The sequence below is a fragment of the Macaca nemestrina genome, chromosome 3 (genome assembly GCF_043159975.1).
Source record: "Macaca nemestrina isolate mMacNem1 chromosome 3, mMacNem.hap1, whole genome shotgun sequence".
NCBI lineage: Eukaryota > Metazoa > Chordata > Mammalia > Primates > Cercopithecidae > Macaca > Macaca nemestrina.
The window spans coordinates 68793807-68811666 of record NC_092127.1 but is presented as its reverse complement, the minus strand read 5'-3'; the positions used below and the strand labels follow the sequence as shown (position 1 = coordinate 68811666).

General features: G+C 35.7%; 1 protein-coding gene and 1 pseudogene across 29 annotated transcripts in view; one reads left to right on the top strand and one right to left on the bottom strand.

Moving 5' to 3' along the window:
- Nucleotides 1-17860, bottom strand: part of LOC105486162 (PR/SET domain 5) — a 344263-nt gene that overhangs the window by 227088 nt on the left and 99315 nt on the right. For 27 of the 29 annotated variants that reach the window (XR_011621031.1, XR_011621027.1, XR_011621024.1 and 24 more), the window contains exons 4-8: nucleotides 11778-11952; nucleotides 9088-9262; nucleotides 7558-7650; nucleotides 7175-7296; nucleotides 2056-2135 (exon numbers count right to left, since the gene is read on the bottom strand). Coding sequence is in view for 10 of the 29 variants with exons in the window: in XM_011748886.3 (XP_011747188.1) it covers nucleotides 2056-2135; nucleotides 7175-7296; nucleotides 7558-7650; nucleotides 9088-9262; nucleotides 11778-11952 (645 nt within the window). In the remaining 19 variants the exon portion in view is untranslated. The remainder of the gene's footprint in view (nucleotides 1-2055; nucleotides 2136-7174; nucleotides 7297-7557; nucleotides 7651-9087; nucleotides 9263-11777; nucleotides 11953-17860) is intronic. The other 2 variants (XM_011748892.3, XM_011748885.3) reach the window with 1 other exon arrangement.
- On the top strand, nucleotides 1121-1236 carry LOC112427488 (U6 spliceosomal RNA; annotated as a pseudogene).

Genomic DNA, 17860 nt, shown 5'->3' with positions numbered 1-17860 from the left:
ATAATTTGGCATTGTCAGAAAGCATCATCTACTGGCAAGGTGAAATACTGTGACCAAACTCTATGAGACGTTAGACACTCTCAACTATAAGAAAAGTTGCGGCCGGGCGCGGTGGCTCAAGCCTGTAATCCCAGCACTTTGGGAGGCCGAGACGGGCGGATCACAAGGTCAGGAGATCAAGACCATCCTGGCGAACACAGTGAAATCCTGTCTCTACTAAAAAAATACAAAAAACTAGCCGGGCGAGGTGGCGGGCGCCTGTAGTCCCAGCTACTTGGGAGGCTGAGGCAGGAGAATGGCGTAAACCCAGGAGGCGGAGCTTGCAGTGAGCTGAGATCCAGCCACAGCACTCCAGCCTGGGTGACAGAGCAAGACTCCGTCTCAACAAAAAAATAAATAAATAAATAAATAAAAGTTGCAACTGGAGTCAATAAAAGTTGCCTATGGATTTGGAAAGGCTGAATAGTGAAGGACTATGGCTGAAATGGAGGAAGGGCTGCACTGAGCTAGCAACTTACTAACATTCTGCAAAGACCACTCAGGAGGCATGAGTTATAGTTTCTATATTCCATTACCATCACATAGGAGTGTCTGATGCCTGATGATCTGTCACCGTCTCCCATCACCCCCAAACCATCTAGTTACAAGAGAACAGGTTCAGGGCTCTCACTGATTCTATATTATGCTGAGTTGTATAATTATTTCATTAAACATTATAATATAATAATAATAGAAATAAAGTACACAATAAATGTAATGTGCTTGAATCATCCTAAAACCACCTCTCCCCATCCCCTGGTCCTTGGAAAACTTGCCTTCCAGGAAAGTGGTCCCTAGTACCAAGAAGGTTGGGAACGATTGCTCTATTTGGTAAAATAGCTTAAATTTCAACCTCTAAGATTTAAATGGGTCAGAAAAATAAATCATAGAATTATAAAAGAGGATGCTTAGAAGATATCTATTCCAGCAGACTTAATTGTTTTGTCTCTTCAAAAGATTAACTGCTTCAGACATAAGGGTTCTGCTTCAGAAACCATAAGGTGATGGGGAAGGAGGAAAAAGGACCTATAAAAGGGTCCTCTGGATTGGCATTCTGTGCAAAACTTCTTTTAAAAGCAGTCTCAGTGCCCATTTTAGCAGCATTGAAATTGGAATATAACAAAGAAGATTAGCATGGCCTCTGCACAAGGAGGACACACAAATTCATAACTGCACAAGGAGGACACACAAATTCATAAAGCATTCCATATCTCTAAACAATCTAAAAAGACTGCCACTTGAAAACTGAAAACCAAAGAAAAGTAGTTTCATGGTACATAGAGAACAAACAAACAAGAGAATACGGATCAATTCAGTGTCCCGTTTTATAAATGAGAGAAGAAAGGCCTAATGTTACATGGAAGGTTGGTGACAGAAAAAGAAACCCATTACCCTGATTCCTGGTCTGGTGCTTGTCCTATTATTTCTCCTTAAGGATCAAAATCACTAAACATACAAGATATAACAGTCATACCAACACAATAATTTAGCTACCTCACATGTTATAAGTTAAATCCACAGCACATGGTTGGAGCTACTGGATTAAAAATCATATAAATTTTAAGTCCTGTCAAATTACTTTGTAATACTTTATATATAAACAGAGATAAAAATTCATTTTACAAACCATAACAAAAGTAAAATTTTATTTTCATGAATACCATCTCCTTCCCTTTTGTAAAAACTAAAAGAAAATATCTTATGCTCGTAGCTATGCTAAAAGAAACAATATGTGAAATTAAGAATGATCATTTACATCTTTGTTATAATAATAAAATATAGTATGCATATATTGGACCTTGTCATGGCAAGAGCAAAAATTAAAACTACATTTTAATTGTATTTTATTATATATTCTATTAAACAGTTGCTAATGTTGTTAGAGTTAACAATTGCCATTGATTTTTCAGATTATCTTTTCACATCAAAATAATGTTAACTTTTATACTTACTATAAAACATATTAAAATTGTTAAAGATAGATATTAAACTGTGGTGAATCTTTATCTTACTGACCTTTCTATGTTCCTGTAGGCTTGATGCTGAAGAACACTTTTTATTGCACACTGAACATATAAGCTTTTTCTTAGGATCTCCTAAAATAGAAATAAAATACCATCATGATTTAAAAATGAGACTATTAAGAGGAACAACAAATAGTGTTTTGAGGTGATATGTAAGTTCATCTTCATAATTTAGAATTCTAAACTATTCAGTGTTGTAGATATATCCGTTAAACTTAAAAGAGTTAAGTTATATTTTAAATCTTCTTTTTAATTATTTTTTAAATAGAGAAAAGACATACAAATTTACTTAACATGTATATAGGGGAGCCTTCAGAATAAAGACCCAAGCTCCCAAGAAAATGCAGAAGCTTATATACCTTTTCAGAATTTTTGTTATTATGGGTACATAATAGTTGTATGTATTTTTAGGGTACATGTGATGTTTCAATATAGGCATGCAATGTGTAATAATCACATCAGGGTAATTGGGGTATCCATCATCTCAAGCATCTATCATTTCTTTGTGTTAGAAACATCCCTTCTGTTTTTTTTTTTTTTTTAGTTCTTTTATTTTTAAATATACAATATATTCTGTTGTTTTATTTTTAAATATACAATAAGTTATGTTGACTATAGTCACCCTGTTGTGCTATCGAATAATAGATTGTATTTATTCTAACTATGTTTTTACACCTATTAACTATCCCCATTTTATTCACCCCTTCCCTGCTACCCTTCCCAGCCTCCGGTAACCATCATTCCATTCTCTATCTTCATGAGTTTAATAGTTTTAATTTTAGCTTCCATATATAAATTAGCACATGTGAAATTTGTGCAGCTGTGCCTGGCTTACTTCACTTAAGAAAATTAGCTTTACCCATTCTCTCATTGATGGACACTTAGGTTGATTCCAAATCTTGGCTACTGTTAATAGTGCTGCAATAAACATGGGAGTGCAGACACCTCTTCCATATACCGATTTCCTTTCATTGGGGTATATATCTAGCAGTGGAATTGCTAGCTCTATCTTCAGTCTTTGGAGTAACCACCATACCATCGTCCACAGAGGCTGTACTAATTTGCATTCCCACCAACAGCATACAAGCATTCCCCTTTCTCCACATCCTCTCCAGCATTCGTTATTGCCTGTCTTTTGGATAAAAGCCATTCTAACTAGGGTGAGATGATATCTCACTATAGTTTTGATTTGCATTTTTTTCTGATGATTAATTTTGTTGAACATTTTTTCATATACCTGTAGGCCATCTGTATGTCTTCTTTTGAAAAATGTCTATTCAGATCTTTTGTCCATTTTTAATTAGATTATTTGATTTTTTCCTATTGAGTTGTTTGAGCATCTTATATATTCTGTTTATTAATCACTTGTCAGATGGGTAGTTCGCAAATACGCTCTCCCATTCTATGTAAAAGCTTTCTTTTTAAATTTGAGACATCTTCACAGTTTCATATACCATTTTCTACATATATAAAACCGGCCTTTCACTTTTCCATGTACTAATACTATATATTAGTAAAAGAGAAAATGATATATCCACAAGGAATTCAAATCAAAATTAAATTTAATCAAATGTTTGTAAAAGAAAAAACTAAATTAATTCATAAATTGATTGTGTTAATTCTTCTATATTTCAACTGAATATTTTATTTAATCAGCTGAGTTTTTTAAGATAGAATTTATAGACTATTCTTCCCAGCACTAGGGTCCTATAAAATATTTAAGTATATGCTTTTCAAATTAATGTTAAGAAATAAAGTACAATAAAACAATATATTGGCAATTCATACTATTACTCAAAGCCCAATTCTGTCTTCTTATGTAGTGATTATGTTTATAGTAGCTCATTTCATATTTCAAATTTCACAGTTGTTATAGAAATGAAGAGGCAATCAAACATTATTAAACATGATATAATAAGAGTATCAAATGCACCACAATGAATAACCATAAAATGTGTTTTCAACTTTTAATTGGTTGATTTCAAATATACAAAAAGTAAGCATATAGTATAATGAATCACCATCTATCCATCACCTGGTCCCAGCAATGACTCACCATGACTATTCCTGCCCCAATCTCAACCCCATTCACTCCCCCACTTCTCTATATTTTGAAGCAAATCTAAAACAAGTAAAATCAATATTACAAAATGATTTCATTTTATTATAGGACTACATTTATGAAAGAGAAATACACTTTTAAATGGCAAATAGGAATTTTTGTCTTATTATTCAAGATGCCTATTCCATTTAATGTGCTGCTTTTAATAGGCTATGACAGCCAAGAAAATGCTTCTTAGTGATTGAAAAGTAACATGGCTACTAAAGGAGAAAATTCTCCCAGGCAAAATGAATATCTGATAGCATGTATTTGGTCATCACTTTCCTAAACACCACTAGGAGAGTCACCATTCAGAAAGAATATTCCCTCTTTTCCAGCTCCTACTCGTTGGGATGGTCCATCTTCCATCGACAATCCTTTATTGCCCTGTCCTAGCCCTCATAGCAACTGTTCTTTGATACTAGTCCCTACTCCTTCCCATTGGGTGGGTCCAAGAAGGAGAGAGGAGAGAACGAAACAGATTTCTCCACCCACCACTCTCACTTTACCCCTGCACTCCTGACACAGCTCTGCTGCCAGGTATCAAGGGGAATACATCAAACCCTCATCCCCACTCTTCAATCTTCTCTCTCCTTTTCATGGCTTCTCCTCTACTTCGCCCTAGAAGAATCCTAGCTCCTCTGAGAAGACACACAGGAAAAATGTATGACTATTCATCTGAGAATGTAAATAAATGTTATCTCCCATAAATGCAAAGTCTCTTTGTCAGCAACCATGGAATCTAAGCAAAAGAGAAAGATGGGAAGTGATGAGGAGCTTGGCCCCCTGACTCTCTGCTTCCTCTTAAGTAACTATGAGGAGCCTCATCACTCTACCAGCTCCCCTGGGCTCATGGATAACAGCACCTGCAAAGCTCTAATTAGATGTTATACTGTCTTAACTTCCCTGTTGAGGTAAATCTGATATTTGACTTTCAGATTTAAACTTTCAAAAACATTTAGGAACACATTACTTACATCAGTAGGCCATGTGAGGAAATTAATACAACTGTACTGAATACACAATCACTTAAATACTCAAGTTTCAACACACTGTGAAGCTAAGTATGCTTCTAGGAGCTGGTCTGAGAACCTACCTACCACATGTTATGGTTGCTATGGAAAAATGTGATCCATATTAAAAAAATCAGCTTCTCTCTAATCATCATCCTCAATTCATACCACCTTAACAAAAAAAATTTGCCATCAAAGATCTCTTTCTTTGAGTGCCTTGTCTTTCTATAATAAAGGATTCTACAAGCATGTATATGAGAGCTTCTTTGTTTACTATCTCCAATAGGGAATATTCTTTCCTCAAATGCCTGTGTAGCCCATAGAGGAAAGGGGAGAAGCAAGAGACATCCTATGAATGAGAGAATGACATCATGTACCAACCCCAGTGAAATACATGGCATAGTAACCGTTAGCTAAAATACAGCAAGATTTTACACTTTATATGGTCAACAAATAAAAAAAAATTATAAAACAAGATTTCCTTTTATGAATTATTTCCTACAAAATCACCATAAATTTCCAGAATTAGTAATATCACAATATGCAAGGTCAACTACAAGAAGCCTCAAAGAAATTGTGCTTATAGCACAGCCTGAAGACCACATGCCCAGTAAGAATGAAAGTTTCCAGAGTTTCGTATGCATCTGGTTTTTCACTTAGTTCAGCAAACCTAAACTTTAAAACTGACATGAAAGTTCTATTACAATTTATTGCAGACATAGATGAAGAAAATTAAGAATGGCATTTTAACTAGAACAGCATTGAAAATCAAAAAACTATGAAGGCAAGTCTATCAAAAAGTTATGCTTGCCTTTTGCAATCATAGGGAATATCCCGGTATACCGAATTCGGAAAAAATGTCATCTTCCCTAAGTCAGCCATGTATTCTTCAAAAGGAAAGAAAGAAACCAGAACACTGTAAAAGCCTAGTGAAGGGCACCAAGCTGGAGGTGCATTTCACAAGGCCCTACTTCCACCACACAGAGCTTTCACCACAGGCTGCACTTAATATGCAGCCCAAACCAATGATGGAAAGTTGCAGCTAGCAGTTGTTTTACTAGCCTCCTAATACTTTTTGGACAATGAACAAATATAGGATACAGATGCTGCTTGCAGATTATCATCTTCTCCTGAATATAAAAATAAACAACTGAAGGGAGAAAAGAAATCCACTTTCCCCAACATCCAGAGACACATAGCTACCCACTTCCCAGAAGTCAAGGCAAAAATAAACACATGAACAAAGAATATGAATAGAAGAACATACAGGGTTTCATAAATCTCAACCTCCTTTAAGGAGGAAGTCTACGGAGGTAAAAAGACAAGAAGTAAAAAGTTAACTGGGACAATACAGCCATCTGTTCAACTCACTGCAATAGATTTAATCCCTAAGCCAAAATATATTTACTGACAGTATACCATGTGCTAAGCAGATAAACCTAAAAGACAGTCAAATTTTATATTTGTTTTACTGTTTAGCTAGCTATTAGATGAAATTCAAATAATATTTGTTTTCTTAATCCATACATATTCAATTCCAATGTCAAAATGTCTTAGCAATTTTCTCTAACTTAGAAGAACTGTAAGTATTTTCACAAGTTGGATTTTACTGTAAAAATAATAAGGCAGAAGGACATCACTTAATAATCATACATTTTAACAATTTATAAAAGAAATGTCATATGCTGAAACATTTAAAATTCTTACTTAGAAATATTAATTCTTAATGCACCTGACCACCCAAACATAACTAGACTCTAACTAAGGCTTACAGTTACAATTAATTCAGAAATGGGAAAAAGAATAAATGCTGCTAAATTCAACTTGAGAAAGAAATAGTGTTCAGTGAAAGAAAAAACTCCACTGCCAGCACTCCACATCTGTGTGAAACACAATGGAAAAGCCAGCTCTCTCCTCAAGAGTGAGAATTAAAAACAGATCGCTGTGGCCTGGGGAAAGGAAGCCCCTTCGGAAACGACCCTCCAATGACTCCTCACCAGTGTGGACATTTTCCTGGTGTCTTTTCAGGGCATCCTTGCTCTTCAGCCTCTTTCCACAGCTGTCAGCCTTGCACACAAACCTGGCATCCCCCCGGCAAGTCTCCTGGTGCTGCTCAAAACTACAAGACAACCAGCAAAGCGGAACAGGGAGAAGAAATGGTGAAGACATACCTACAAAACTCTAACATCAGCAAGATTTTGTAATACATGCTCCCTAGTAGAGTTTTGGGGTCATTCCATGCATTACCTATGCAGGTAAGAAGAAAAGCATTTAAATTCTGTAGGTATGTGAAACTGAATTACTAAGAAGCATGAAAGTGTGCATGCAAAAAAATGACCCACAATTATATAACAGCCATTTCATAACTCAGACACAAAACCTTGATGCTGAACTGAAGGAAGAATTGCAAACAGAGCACTGAAAACTTCGCGAAGACTCCTTCAGACTGCTTTTCGCTGTGCACTGAAGAACACTAAAGGGAAATAGGAAAAAGAGAAAGAAAAAAACCAAAAACTGGAACTCTAAGACAAAAATGAAACTATGCTAACTCTGAATAAAGTCACGTTCGTGATCCTTTTTTTCATTCTGTCTTTTGCCTTTTTAAATTTTTAGTAGTACCTTATTTAACTCTAAGCTCCTGCTCAGCAGGGTGCCTTTTGTATAAATATATAATACAAAATGCAATAAAAGCAAACTAGAATGAAACTTAACATCTATTTATTTAAAAGCATATAGCCCTTGCTTGTTTTCTTAAGAATATACAATAGAACTTCTAAATACGTAGTATCCTGCTATTATAAAAGTTCTGAAACTCTGAACATTTAGTAAGTTTCAAGCACAATTTTTCATCTCAATTTTTATAAGCAAAAGTTGATGTGTATAATATTTATAGTCTTAGTATGAAATGTAGCATATTTCAGAATTTTAGTTCAATGAAACACAAAAATGTAACATTAAAGCCTATGTTAAAGATTTCCTGCTCATAAGTAAGGTGACATTCTGTTAAAATGAGAAGCTAAGGTTGGAGAAAGAAAGTAAATGGAAGGATGGCAGCACATAAGAGAAGAGAAAAAGACATATGTTGATGAGATGGGACAATTTATATTACTTTCATACTGGAAGTCATTGGCTTCAACAAAATGATAGTCTACAGTTGTATCCAACATGTAAATATGCTTTTAAATTACTTAAAGTCAATTATCTGATTAAAATTAAAAACTTTAATGAGTAAAAAAAAATAAAACTTTACAAATGCATGTATCTACTTTCTCACTTTTAATAATTTCTGATCCTGTAAAATATTTAAATAAAGATAATTTTATGTTGTTAATATAAATTGTTAAAATAAAAAAGGGTACAGAGCTATGTGTGGGATCATCTAATTCATCATATTGTTATATCCGGGACCTATGCATCTTTAAATGATTCCTCCAAAGTTGTTCTCAAATAAACAGTGCTTCCCAAAATGTCCAGGAATTCTTTATACTTTGAACTCTCCCCATTTCTTAAACTTTTATTTTAACAGATTCCAGAAGCAATATAAAATGTAGACAACTAAAAGTCTGTTACCTCGAAGGAGTAACTAAATTAGGCATATCTGAATTTCAGATTAAGCCAGTAAGTTTGATACATAATGGCAAATTATTAAATGGACAAAATCAATTACCATAAACAGTGTTTACGTGTTAAAATTCGTAATTTGAATATTTCATATATCAACATACTATACTAAGAAAAGATGAGTTAATGACAATACCAATGTGAAATGCTTAATCTCTCACTCACACAAAAACATGCGCGTGCACGCGTGCACACAAACACACACACACAGGTTAAAAACTATGAGTTAAGCCAAATGGAATAAACTGTGTTAGCTTATAATTTTAAAGATATTCTTTAATATACGCACTGTCTTTGCAAAGCCTGCTTAACTGGGAATTTCTTCCCACAGTTCTTGCACTTAAATTCTTTCTCCTCTGTGGGTTTCTGATGCAATGTCTGAAGATGCTCAGCAAGAATATCCTCACTGGTAAAACTCGATTCACATTGAGGACAAGCATAGTCCTCTTTACAGCCAAGGTGATCTGCACATTTACAAGGAAGCATATTCATGAGACAAAAATTCAGAGCCAAGAAATGCTAAGTTTTGCTCTCATTTTAAATTAATTAATTAATTGTGCTTAAAGATACCATATGAGTAAATTCTTATTATCACTACAAATATTAATAATATTGGTCACAAAAAAAATAATAGCAAGTGTTACTAGAGAGAAATACATTATTTTCAAAATCACTTGTCTTTCAGCAAATTAATACAAAGTCAAATTCCTTATTTAATTCATCCTATAATGTTAACTTTTCATATCAAAATGTTAAATTAGAAAACAAAAACTATTCCTGAAATTGGTCATTTTTAGCTCATTTTTACCTTCGCAAGGAGAAAAATCCAACTAAGGCAAACTATATTGAATTACCAAGGGGAATCTCACATACGTGTAAAAAAAGACCAAGGTCATAAAAACAGTGCTGATTAAGCTAGTAGAGTGGGTTAGGCTACACGGTCCCATGTAGACCGGTGCAGGTCTGACCAAATTTCTCAGTGTGCTATTTAAGTAACACATTTGTTTCTGATTATGAAATAAAATTAGATTTAGAAAATGTAGAAAATAAAAAACACCAATAATCCCATCATGAAGAGACAACTGTCATAATATTACTGGCAAGCCTGACTTGCCATTAGTGCATACATATTCTATGTGCAGTCTAAGAAGAGGTAAATTTAGGATCATACTTTATATACAATCTTATATGTTTCCCCACTTAACATCTTCTCAAGTCAAATGCTGGCGTTTTTTTAAACTTAAAGTACCACAATTTATTTAACCAAACTCTTCATTGTTAGACATTTGGCTGGCTTCTTTGTTTCTTTTGCTGAGTTTGAGTTTATTTTGTTTCTTTGCTTTTCTAAATAAAACTAAGAATTCTAGAATAAAAATAGCCACAATACAAGTGCTTGGTTCATACGATTCTGTTTAACTTTCTGTTGATTCTTTTTACAAAGATAATGAAAACTGGTACTTTAATAACTAAAGCAGAAATCAGGCAGTAATAGGTAAGTAGATGACTTATTTTTAAATTAAAATAATGGACAAAAAAACTTGCCCTGAGGACAACAGAGAAAAAATAAAATACAAAAATAAAGAAAATACAGAATAATATAGAAATAATTCCCATCACCCAAAATATGATATTCCAAATAGCATAATGCATATAAGCCTGTCCTTATCTTCCCCTTAAATAATTCAACTAAAATAAAGAAACAGAAGCCTAAGCTGGCAATGGTGACAGAATGTTCACACTTTCTCAGCCAGTAACATGCAGTTAGCACAGAAAAAGTATAGGAAAAGCATACTACCACTTTGACTAATGAAACCAGTATCACTTCTGAAGTGGCTTTGCTCCACAAAATGCAAAAGTACTGTATAGTAAGTATCAGCCTGCTATGGTCTGAATGTTCATGAATCCCCAAAATTCATATGTTGAAACTTAAACCTCAATGGAATTGTATTAAGAGGTGGGCCCTTCAGGAGGTGATTAGGTTATAAGCACCCCGTCCTCATGGATGGGCTTAATCCTTGTAAAAGAAGCCCAAGAGAGCTTGTTTGTCCCTTCTGTCACATGAGGACATAGCTAGAAGGTGCTATCTAATTAGAAATGAGCCCCTCCCAGACACCAAATCTGCTGGCACCTTGATGGACTTCCTAGGCTCCAGAAATGTGAGCAATAAATGTCTGCTGCTTACCAAGTATCTAGTCTAAAGTATTTTGTTATAACAGCCTGAAAGGATTAAGATGAGGCCTATTACAAAATGTGAATACCTACAGCATCAGTCACATATCCCTTAAATTTCCCTTAGGAGTAAAACACAATAACATAGAAACAAGGCCAATAAGAATTGATTATTCCCTGGCAGTTAACAAGCAAGTGGCTGCAGTATAGACTGAGGAAGGTGTGACCTACGGTCACTGAAAGTTTTTGGGAATGACACTAGGGTGACCTAGCAATCCTCCAGGCTTCTGTGATCAGAACAGAAAGACATGCCAAGAAGCTGCAGGTTCCCAAAAGATCCCAAACAAGAGGAATCAATCCCCTTCGGATCCAGCAAGCTCTCGTGTAGCTCACTTCCACACTCACCTTTTCCCATATGCAGATGAGAAATAAAGTCTCAGAAAGTCAGCAACTTGCCCAACGTTACAAGACTGATTAGTGGCAGAGTTAGGGCAAGACTACAAAAATCCTCATTACTCATTATCCCAACGTGCCAGTGAGAGCAGTGAGAGCCAGGAGCTGCCCCAGCAATGCAGACCTGCCTACAGCCTAGGCAGTCCTATAGGGTACATCCATCGCCCATCCCCAACATACTTTTCCCGCTGTAAGAAAGATGAGGCCACCACAGGATACCCTCTGAGAATAATTTTGACAAAAACTAACTTTATTTGAGAATGCCATATTACAAGGCAACTATAATTCAACCACAGTTTAAACTACATTTTTTCTACAACTTTTCTTCTCCCAGATCACCAATTAAAGACGCAATACCTTTTCTGCCTGCTGTTGATTGTCTTCTAGAATTTTCAACTTCCCCTTCTTTGATGACTGTCATAATTTGCTGTTCTTCCTCATCAGCCTCCATGTCACTATCCAGGTAGCCAATCAGAAGCTCCGTGTCTGTTTCTATATCTTCAACTGCCAAATAGAAAATGTTTTCTCCTTCCTGAAACAAATTTTTTTAAATGCTGAACCACTCATTTGTTTCTGATAGTAATTAAGAAATAATTTTAAGACACATTAATAGAGTACTATGTGTGCATGAAAAGTTATTACTACTTTTTTTAAATTTCTAGTTGATCTAGGCGCTGAAAAAGGCAGGTGGCAATATTCAGTTACCTGGCAAGTAAAATACAAATACATATGACAAAAGGGTAGTGACATTTATACATGTCAAATGAAATATGGATAATTATGTCCAGTTTTCAAAGTGAATTTTGCATCACTAACTGGCCTTATGCAAGCAACACTTTGTGGTGGCCTATAAATGCAGTTGTCATGCAACACTGTTATTTACACATGCAGACAGAGAGCAATGAGATATCAATGATTTTGTTATTATTAACACTAACACAAAACTTAAAAAAAAAAAAAAAGCCTTTCAAGTTCTAATATAAACACAAACCAGAGGAAGTGTAAATAAGTTCGTTCCCTGAAAGAATTTACTGAAACCTGGTCCTGATTTAGAAAAAATAGTAGACATCTGGGAAGTTCAAGGTGTTGACGGAGCCATCATGTGTACCTCACCTCTTTGGTCTCTCTAAATCCCACTGAAATGACAGACACAAGAAGAAGAAGAAAAAAAAACAAAGTCCACCATCAACATATCAAGGTATTCTAGAAAGTCCTAGAAAAGAGAAATCAGACATAGTCAAAATAATAGATAACTAATGCAGAGGAAACCTCGACCAATAACAGACAGAAGAGGAATGCTACAAAGGACCTTCTTTCCAAGGAAACTCCAGAGAAACTTCACACTTGGAATCAACTGATACAAAAACCACGCTGGGCCTTGGGCCAATCACCAGGGAAGCCAGAACTGAGGCTGTCCCCAGGAGAAAGCACCCAGAATTGCTCTCTTTTACATAGTTAAGGATTTGTTCTGGGAGGGTTCCTAGTGAGGCTGCTGAATATAAAGAAAAGCAAAACAGAGACTGAATTTATTGAACCTTCATAGTGGCAAAGGCAGGAAAGGACAAAGAAAATAAGCTCCACCAATGAATGAAATTCAATAAAGCACAGAGCACAGAACAAAGCCTTCTTTCCTTTCGCAATGTCACAGCACTTATGTTTAAAAGGAGGAGGAGGAAGACAAAGGAGAAGAAGTGAGAGGGGAAGGAAGAAGAGAGAGGGGAGGAAGGAGAGTGTATGCATGTATATATTTATGTATATATGTAAACACAATTAGAACCTTCATGAAAAATCGCAAAGACATGCATCAAATTGTTTACACAGCTATTTTGAGGATGGGAGAGGGGCCATATTCAACATTGTTTTAGTTTGGGAGGACTTTTTTGAATAACAAGCATAGACTACTTTATAGTTTTAAAACAATATATATCAGAAAATTTCATGGAAGAGACAGAAATTATGATCATATTCATCCAATACTACGGAAAGAAGACTTGATTCAAAATTTCAAAGCACTGAAGCAAATCTAATCATGAGCTATACTTAATTTATAGACATTCCTATAACATTTGAACACTCTTGGAAGTTTTTAAATTTTATATATCCAAAAACATTAAAAAGGTTATTTCTAGTTAAGATCACTGAATTAACTTCTATACAATTGGCACTCTTAGTGCAACAAAAACAAACAAGCAAAAAATATACAGACACCAAGAGGTCTCTTTAACTCAAAAGCAGCATTTTCCAGGTCTTTATTAGATGAGTTTTTAACTGTTCGGGTAACTCACTCACCTAATAAAGACTTCAGAATGCAATAATAAATCTTAGTGTTTATCTGATCAAAATTCACGAAAGTTAATTGAACCGTCATCCTAGTATATTAGTGATTAATTTTGTGATGGTTTTGATAGCACCAAGTAAAGATAATAATTTTTAATTTTAAAACACGATACGATTAACTTAAACTGTAATAATAGGATATGGCACGTCTGTTTAGAGGCTCTGTAATAAAAGAAAACGTTCATATACCAGCTAAAACTTTAATTTCATGAAAGTAATGGCAGCATTACAGGCTCCACAGGACCAGCTGCATGTTTTTTCTCTGTTTGCCAAAAAAATGTGATATAAAGAGGAATATAGTTACAGGTATTACTTCAATCTATTTATTTAATGGGGATGTCTGGATATCTCTGTACATATAATTCCAATCACTGTGCAGACCAACAGTCTCTGTCCTTTCATTTGCTACCCCAATACTATTAAGAAGTATCCTCTCAAATCACTTCCTTGCATACACTGCACTAATTTTTAATCATCCTACAAATCCTGCAGCTCTTCGTGGTGTTGTTCGCCTCCCTGCACACCTCAGATTGACAAGTCCTGCCACATTCCTAATTTCTGGAGCCATTTTGTCCACCTGGAGGCTCATCCCAGGCCTAATCTCCTGCCCTTTGGCAGGAAGGATTTAGAGTTGCTTCCTGTTTTGGGTGTTTGTGCCCACAAACCTCATGTTGAAATATGATCCCCAATGTTAGAGGTGGGGCCTGATGGGAGGTGTTTGGGTCATGGGGACAAGCCTCTCATACATGGCTTGGTGCCATTCTCAGGGTAATGAATGAGTTCTTCCTCTATTACCTCCCCAGAGAGCTGATTATTAGAAAGAGTCTGGCACCCTCCTTATCCCCTCTTCGACTACAACACATGTTGGTTTCACTTTACCTTCCACCATGAGTGGAAGGAGCCTGAAGCCATCACCAGAAGCAGATGCTGGCACCATACTTCAGTACAAGCCTACAGAACTGTGAGACGAATACTCATTTTTTTATACATTACCCAGTGTCAGCTATTCCTTTATAGCAACACAAATGAACTAAGGCAAGAGTGTTGCCCCAATGCTCTGGGACTCAGTATCAGCTTCTTGTTGTCACGTTATTGTTAGCCTAGCAGTAAACTTGTGGTTCAGATTTGATCATCACTGGTTTAATATTCTCATCCTGAGATTAATTCTCCTTACTACGTCTATCATTTCTGGTCTTAGGTTATTCCCTTGAGCACAGTCCCTCCTGGACTCCTTGTATATACACTTAAGATTAGCCACCTTCCTGTGACTCTGCCTAGGGGCCGAGATCCTGCTTGTGATTCAAGTCACTGGCTCCAGGTGATTTTATTAAAAACACTTAGAAACTTGTTCAACATCAAGGCCTGCTGAAAAGCAAATATTCCCCAGCCATCGACTTTCAGAGCATTATAATTTGAATACAACATATTTATAGAATGAATGGTTTTACAATTGTTATTCATCTCTTGTATGACTGCCTATTGTTTTGAATTTTTTGTCTTTTTTTAGTCTCATTTCATTTTGCTTTATTTTATTTGCACGTTGTTTTTCGGCTAATCACTTCTACTGCACACTGTAATATCAAAAAGTCACCACAGCCTAAAGGCCCAAAAATATAAGTTGAAAAAAAAAGCCAAATCTCTAACAATTGGTTTTAAAACATTTATCAAATGTCATTTTAATTTTTAAAAATGTATGTAAATCAATATGCCCCAAAAAGAAAAAAAATATGTAAACAAAGGTGTTAACAGGGCTGTTTCTAATGGAGGAAATTGTGAGGACTTTGTATAGTCATCTTCTGCTACTCTACATTTTATAATTTTTCTAGAATTAATTTATTTATTTTATTTATTACTTTTATAGTAAAAGATAACAATGGATAATTAATGAATCCTGTTCCTTGATACCAGGAAGCAGTACTACATGGTGACCAAAGAAAGCAGGGCTTTGGGCTGCTCAGGGTTCAAAATCTCACTCTAGATTGACTAGCTATGGGACTGAGCCAACAGCCTAATCTCCCAAATCACCAATTTCCTCATTTGTAAGACGGAGACAATAGTAGTGCCTATCTCATAGGATGGCTGTGAAGATTAAATTTGGTAATATTTGCAAAGTCTAGCCAGGTGCCCTACAAGCTGAAAGCATTCATGAATGACAGCTACTATCATTACTATTTAACAAAAACTTGAATGCCAGTGGTTAACATATTCATTTTGTTTCCAAAGTCTGTTTCAACCAAACTATCACACAAAGTTGCTTTTACCATGCTGCTTTTGATTACATTTCATTTGGCCAAAATGCTCTCAGTCAAAATATAATCCAGTTCCACTGCCTGCCTAGCAGAGCTCTGAAATGCTCTGCCCTGGATCTCCTGTTGTCATGCTCTCTTCCCCTGTTAACATGTTAAAGTGTTGCTCTGGTTTGGACCTCAGATACCAATCACTTGTCTGAACCATACCTAAGGTGTCCAACCATGAAGTCTGCCTGCAATTGAGGGGTTTCCAAGGACAGGGATTATTCAGTGCTAAAACTGAGACAGTCCTGGCCAAACTAGGATAGCTGGACACCCTAACTACATCCATCACGCTCATAATCACATTCTTAACTCCACTTAAGATTTCCTAACAACGATATTGACTGGGTCTACCTCCTTCACCATCTCTAGGTCCAGATTAGGATTCTCAACATTTAGGGCCAGTCATATTCTCAGATACAACTCCAACACCTTACCAAGTGAACTCCCATCATCTGAATTTTCATGTCATTCTCTTATCCCCAAATCTTCTTCAAATGTACCTGCTCCTTTTCTTCCATCCAACCAGCACACTTCTCAGAAAACACAGAGCTAATTCCTACCTTAGTACAACTGCAAAAATGCCACTTGGCCCCCTTGCTATAACTCCTCCATGTCCTCTGAGGCACAGCTCACTTTCACCCTCCTTCGAGAAACTTTCTCTAATCTACTAAATTCATGTAGGAACTTTTAATTAGGAGTTCTCTATGTCAGTTGCCTTAACTTCAATTGGACACATCATTTACTTCTGTGTTTTTTTGTCACTTAATTCATGTGATCAATGAATTTCTAATATGTGTTGCTCTTACCTCCCCAAAAGATGATTTTCTCAAGTGGACAAGAATTATCAAGTATAAGCTAATCTCATAATACTTGCTCAATATTTTTTAAATAATAGGTAGTAAAATAGTTGTGCCAGAAGAAAAACAACACATAAGCTTACGCAACTTTTCCTTTATTTATTTATAGCTGGGAGGCTATTAAAATAATCCAGGTCATAGATAGTGGTGACTCGAGAGGACTGTAGCAGTGAGTAGTGGAGGCAGTGGGAAGTAATCATTCTGAGCATGCTTTGAAGGGAAAGCAGATGCCATTTCCTGATAGATTGTATATGGAGTGTGAGAGAGGAAGGGTCAAGGATGAGTCCAAGGTAATGAAGTTTTCCCTGAAGCATTCACAGATGTTGCTGTATTTAATAATGATTCTTCTTACAGAATCGAAACAAAACACTAACTGAATTTTTGCTTTAAATCTATCTCTTCTCTGTATATATAAATATAATTTCATGTGGACCTTCACTAAGGCACCCTGGAATATTAGTCAATTCAATCATTTACTATCCTTCAACAAATCTACAAAGCAGTCATTCATAATCCCCAACCAAAAAAAATTATTTTAGATGAAAAATTGACTCACAAGGCCCTTCCTTCGGACAACGAATGCATTCTGATAAGAAAAGAAGAGAGTAGAATTTTGTTTCTTTGAACAAACCTGAAAAACAATACCAGTGGCTTAGATTGTTTCAGACTGGTCATTTTGGTAACATCATATAATATGGAATTCAGATTTGCTTGCAAACACACACACAAAAGCTTCTCCAAATACGGTAGTTGTCATGGTTTTCAAAAAAACTTTTGTAATAAAGATAAGCAAATCCAGAAAAAAAAGCAATAACCTGGCTAGGATGCTTCAGCAGAAAAGTCAGAGGTAGTGCCATGTGGTATGGCCATTACAGAGCATTCTCTGGAGGCAGGGGCACCACCAAACTTCTTATGCATCAAATTAATCATTGCTAAATTCAGAAAGTTTAGA